Here is a 5867-nt window from a genome sequence, read left to right as displayed (position 1 = left end):
CGAAAAGAAACTCGAAGCCCAACTATTTGTAGTCGGATGTTGAAGTCGCCGAGGATTGAAATAAGAAATTTGCAGAACAGTTGGTTGGGAGAGAGTTGAGAGAAGCTGTCAAGAGAATGATGAGAGACAGGTTGATTTGAATTGAAGAGGGAAACTCGAAGCCCAACTATTTATCGCCGGAGGTAGAAGTCGCCGGGAATTGACGGGAGAAAAGAGGGGAACTCGAAGTCCAACTATTTATCGCCGGGGGTTGAAGGGAGAAATTCTGCAGAACTGTTGGTTGGGAGAGAATTGAGAGAAGCTGTCGAGAGAGAGGAGAGAAATGAGAGAGTGGTTGATTTGAATTGAAGAGGGGTGTGAATTGTGTTGATTTGTATTTTTGAAAAGATTGAAAAATTTTGAAAATATTAATTAAGTCTACAATTAACTTAATCAAGTTTCCTAATGATATTTGACCCTTTAAGTTGGTCAATGTCACCAATCCTTCATTCAAAACTTAAAAGACACCTTTCATTCAATTTTTTCCACTTACCTTATGCTACTTGTTTAGATTATATACAAAAACTTTTGAAATAATAATTTTTGATTAAATAATAAATCTAAGAAAATAAATAAGTTCTTTTCAATATTTTTCTTGAAAAGCATTTTCATTTATACTAAACCTAGCCTTATTATTATGGGTCATTTTGTACGCGGGATAAGAAAAATAATCTCAGATAAAATTTGAGATCAATTTCATTCATATTTTTCTTGAGACATTAGCTAATCTCATGATTATATTATCTCATTAATTCTACTAAAATGACGGGAAACAACATAATTCAATGAAATGCCTCAATTCATAATGTATCCATTCTTATCCCAATCTACGTACCAATCGACCCTCATTACCTACTCCTAGTTTGTGTTATTTCTAAAATCTATATTCAAAATATATGAAAATAAAACTATTTACTGAAGTAGTAAAATAAACGATTGGATTAAAATTGAGCCCACTAAATTCACAGTCTGTTCTTAAGGAAATTATTCCCCTTATTATTTTTGAGATTACTGAAATATATCCTAGCTGAATAAAATGATCTACTCACTAAAATAGCGATATCTCAAATTTCAATGAATTATGAATACACTCAACGATTGTGAATCGCACAATTTTTCAAGGAGAAGAAATGTAGAAGATCAAAAAATTTCTTTCTTACTATTGAAGGAAAAATTAAATATTTATAACCAAGAAATATTACTTCAGAAAAGAAGCAGCGATTCTAAGTAGCTGCAGTGGTACAGGTGTGAGCACATAAGCTTGTGCGGCCACACATCAATAGCACACCCAAACTAGCGAGTTGAAGGGACGCACCCCTTCGATGTGCCATAAATGTGCGGTCTATACAAGGCCTTATGCCACCGCACACCCTCAAATACACTCCTTATTTATAATTTTTTAATACGTTTATAAAAGAGAAAAATAATCAATTAATATCGAATAGCGAGAGAATAATTTAGAGGACTTGACCAGACAAGCTCTAACTCATTCGTACAACAATTTACAAAATTTATGCAGGTACATACATATAAGTGCCCACAATTAGATGAACCAAATGACTGGTAACCAAACAGTCAAACACCTCCTACCTTCACGAATCACAAAAATGCCTCTTATTCACTTTACACTTGTACCCTTTACCACACACACATTACTCTTCTTCTCAGATCACTTTCCGGCGGTCTCAGTTCCATCGTAAAACTACAACTGTACGACAGAATTATCTGCAAAAAATCATCAGAAATCACCAAATGCACATTCCGATTTGATTTCCGTTACAAATAATGGAGAGAAAAGACGATGAAGAAGATGATGATCAAGAGAACCTGGTCGCGCAAAGCGAACCGATGCGTGCGGCATTTCAAATGGAGGACGTCAATGATGAAAGAGTGAACACTCGCGGCTTCAATTTCAGCTTCAATAAGTGGTGTATCTTAGCAATTGTGGTTCCAGTAGTCATAATCACCTTCTACTTAACCACCGATGTAGATAGCCTCTTCAGAATTGAAGTTATGAAAGGTAATTACGATGTTTCGGTTAACAGCATGCGGGAATCGGAGTTTCAGGCTCTGTATCTGCTTAGACAGCAAGAATTGGGGCTATCCAAGCTCTGGAGCAGCACATTGCTTGATAATTCTTCAGATTCTACGCCCGCATTCTCTTCTGTGCTGTTTGAAGAATTGAAATTGGATTTGCTAAGTCAGATTTCACTGAATAAGCAAATTCAGCAAGCACTGTTGTCGTCTCATCAGTTAGGTAACTTGTTGAATGCATCGGATAATGCTACCGATACTAGTGTAGACGGTTATGGTGGTTTGCGTAGGTGTAGGAAGGTGGAATATAGATTGTCTGGGAGGAGGACGATAGAATGGAAACCGAAGTCTGATAAGTATCTGTTTGCAATTTGTGCATCAGGGCAGATGTCGAACCATTTAATCTGTTTGGAAAAGCATATGTTTTTTGCGGCTTTGCTTAACCGCATTTTGATCATTCCTAGCTCAAAGGTAGATTATGAATTTCGTCGAGTGTTAGATATTGGTCATATCAACAAATGCTTGGAGAGAACAGTGGTTGTAACTTTTGAGGAATTTGCAAAAAGTCGAAAGGGTCATATGCACATAGATAAGTTTATTTGCTATTTCTCTAAGCCGCAACCTTGTTTTCTGGATGATGAGCATGTTAAGAAGTTGAAGTCATTAGGGGTTTCTATGAATAAGCTTGAAGCTGCTTGGGATGAGGATGTTAAGAACCCGAAGCCAAGGACTGTCCAAGACATTATGACAAAGTTTTCTTTGGATGATGATGTTATTGCAATTGGTGATGTATTTTTTGCCAATGTGGAAAAGAAATGGGTAATGCAACCTGGTGGCCCTATTTCGCACAAATGCAAGACGCTCGTTGAGCCAAGTCGTCTTATTTTGCTCACTGCCCAGCGTTTCATCCAAACGTTCTCGGGAGGGAATTTTATTGCTCTTCATTTCCGCAGACATGGTTTCTTAAAGTTCTGGTATGGTCGTTTTTCCAAACTGTACTTACTGTTCAGATGCCTATACCTTATTAAGAGCTATAGACGCGGGAAGCAAAACACAGCAGTTTGTGGCATTGCTGATAATTTTATTACCAAAATGTCTAGTATCATAACACTTTACAATTCTGCATTACTGCTACAATTACCAAAACTTCTTTCATATATGTGATTTATTATGTCATAGTTCCTTGCCTCTGATTTTACTTTGCTATTTGATATTTGATAGCAATGCCAAAAATTCTAGTTGTTTCTACCCTGTTCCTCAAGCTGCGGATTGTATTAATCGTGCGGTTGAGAGGTCCACTGCCCCAGTAGTTTATCTTTCCACAGATGCAGCAGAAAGTGAAACTGGTCTACTTCAGTTACTTCTTGTTGTCAATGGGAAAAAGGTGCCACTTGTTAGAAGGCCCACTCGGAATTCAAATGAGAAATGGGATGCTTTACTATACAGACGCGGCCTCGAAGGAGATCGTCAGGTGAGTAGAGTCTAGCCGCTGGAAATTCATTTGGTCGATATTCATGTAGAATACTGATGATAGTTTATGTATCACTTTCTGGAGACAACCAGTTGATCACTTTGGTACTGGAACTTCTTTGCACTATTAATCTGGACTAAGCCTTTTCTCTTAAACTTAATTTTTCAAGCAGCAAATTGGCTTATTTGGGTCAACCTTGGTCTTGGTTGAAGTTAAATAGACATTCTTTTAAACCAAGGAGAGGTTACAAGCTGTTCATTATATTTTTCTTAGTCTGCTTCAGCGTGAAATCCTTAGAAGATTGATCACCTACACATATACTTGCATTGGCTTCAATTTTGGACAAGATCGAGTTAATTTCACTATCAATTTAGTTATAACTGACAATAAGCAGGTAAAGATAATTAAAACGTAAACCATACTGTAATCAATCCAAAAATGAGGGTATACTCTTATCTGGTTCTTTGAAGGGGAACCTTGGACCAACTAGTAAAGTTGCTGCCATGTGATCAGGAGGTCGCGGGTTCAAGTCTTGGAAACAGCCTCTGGCACAAATGCAAGGTAAGACTGTATACAATAGACCCTTGTGGCCGGGCCCTTCCTCAGACCCTGCAAATAGGGGGAGCAGTAGTGCACCAGGCTGCCCTCTTTTATCCTGTCTGGTTCGTTAGATTCGCTTAATTTGCTACCCATCCTACCATTCTCATTATAATTGTTGCTTCTTTCTTTCACTGTCCATCCAAGGTTCCTTAACTCTCGCTTCCCCTGTTCTACGAAATTGAAATAGATTTATCCACTGTTAAAGAGATGAGTTTTCATTTTTGGAAAATGATAAAACTGTGGGATGGACGAGAAATGAGTTACGATATTTGAATTGGGACCGAAGAAGGATTATATAAACAGGTAAATGTTGTAACCTATGTTGCTCGGACCTCCAAAAATGTCACCACAACTGTATCAGATACTAAAAAATGCACCATTTTCGAGGTACTGACTAGCACCCTGTGGCATTTTTTGAAGAGTCTGATCAACATATGTTTGAACTAGGTTGTTTGTGTATGTATACTGACCCCCCCCTAAAGACACTTAATTCTACTAAAATCCCTGGATACTACTGTGCATTCAAATCATAAACCCAAAACTGATTCATGTTTTCTCTAAAGATTGCATTCTCCATGAAATTGTATGTTGCCAAGTTAAGCAAATTTATTTGTAAAAGTGAATGGCCATTTAGCTTTGTTCATTGGACATTCTTCAGCAACTCTTCATAAATATTAATAGAGGGTCATAAGTGATTAGGACGTTCGCTTTCTTGCTTTTCTTATCGTTGCTTTCCCTTATTTGTCTTTTATCTTCGTGAAGGTGGAAGCTATGCTGGACAAGACCATTTGTGCTATGTCTGACGTGTTTATCGGATCAATGGGCTCTACTTTCACGGAGGATATCTTACGGCTTAGGAAGGACTGGGGATCAGCATCAAATTGTGATGAGTATTTATGCCAGGGTGAAGTTCCCAACTTCATTGCAGATGATGAATGAACCCGATTAATTGTTCTGACTTTCTTATCGGGTAACACATTCGCTACTGAAGCTGGAAGATTTAGGAGGCCTTTCTAACAAGTTATCATCCCTGAGTTGATTGCCCTACTTACTGGAAAAATGGAAGCATTGGCTAATTTAAGAGTGATTTCTGTCAATATCAAGTATGTTGCGAAGTAGACTTCGGTTGCGTTTTTATTGCTGCAGAAGGCATATTGGTCTGATTCTTTTGATATCTGATCTATGCATTTACATTAGCATAGGGCAAATAACCATTCAAGTTAACCATGGCGTTTTAGTTGTTGAGATAGAATGATTTAGTTTGATATTATGCATTTGTAGCTTACCAGTGTACAGAATCCTTGCACTTAACATTACCTCACATGTTCAGTCTATTTACTAAAATTTACATATATACACAAACTAAAGTTACCTTATTACATTAAATACCAATTTGGTAAAGTATTTACACAAATTCCAAACTAATTACATAAATCTCTTTTTTTGTTACTTTCTCTCTCATAAACCTTATACATCTAAACACTATATTTTCTTCCATATTTTGTTCTCCATCTGCTCCCATTACACCCGATTTTTTCTCCACATTTGAAAACCCTTTTTTCACGGCAAAATTCAAGTAATCTACTTGGAGGTTATCAATTTGTAAGTTTTGAAGCTTTAATTGATTTTATTGATTTACTTTTTTTTTTTTCAACTTTACCAATTTAGGATTTGTTTCGTTTATTCTCTGAATGCATGTTCGTTTCTATGAAATTATTGTATT

General features: G+C 36.9%; 1 protein-coding gene across 1 annotated transcript; it reads left to right on the top strand.

Moving 5' to 3' along the window:
• Positions 1-1478: 1478 nt before the first annotated feature.
• On the top strand, positions 1479-5530 carry LOC107876043 (O-fucosyltransferase 36). Its single transcript, XM_016723023.2, has 3 exons — positions 1479-3047; positions 3295-3544; positions 4907-5530. Exons 1-3 carry the CDS (start codon positions 1825-1827, stop codon positions 5081-5083), a joined length of 1650 nt encoding a protein of 549 aa, XP_016578509.2. The 5' UTR covers positions 1479-1824; the 3' UTR covers positions 5084-5530.
• Positions 5531-5867: the final 337 nt, after the last annotated feature.

The sequence above is a fragment of the Capsicum annuum genome, chromosome 6 (genome assembly GCF_002878395.1).
Source record: "Capsicum annuum cultivar UCD-10X-F1 chromosome 6, UCD10Xv1.1, whole genome shotgun sequence".
Lineage (NCBI taxonomy): Eukaryota > Viridiplantae > Streptophyta > Magnoliopsida > Solanales > Solanaceae > Capsicum > Capsicum annuum.
This window is presented reverse-complemented; position numbering and strand designations above follow the sequence as displayed.

Excerpts from the sequence above, each read along its gene's own strand:
- LOC107876043 (XM_016723023.2), top strand. The coding sequence starts at position 1,825 with ATGGAGAGAAAAGACGATGAAGAAGATGATGATCAAGAGAACCTGGTC. Across the intron at positions 3,048-3,294 it reads CATGGTTTCTTAAAGTTCTG|CAATGCCAAAAATTCTAGTT; the intron begins GTATGGTCGTTT and ends GATATTTGATAG. Across the intron at positions 3,545-4,906 it reads GCCTCGAAGGAGATCGTCAG|GTGGAAGCTATGCTGGACAA; the intron begins GTGAGTAGAGTC and ends ATCTTCGTGAAG.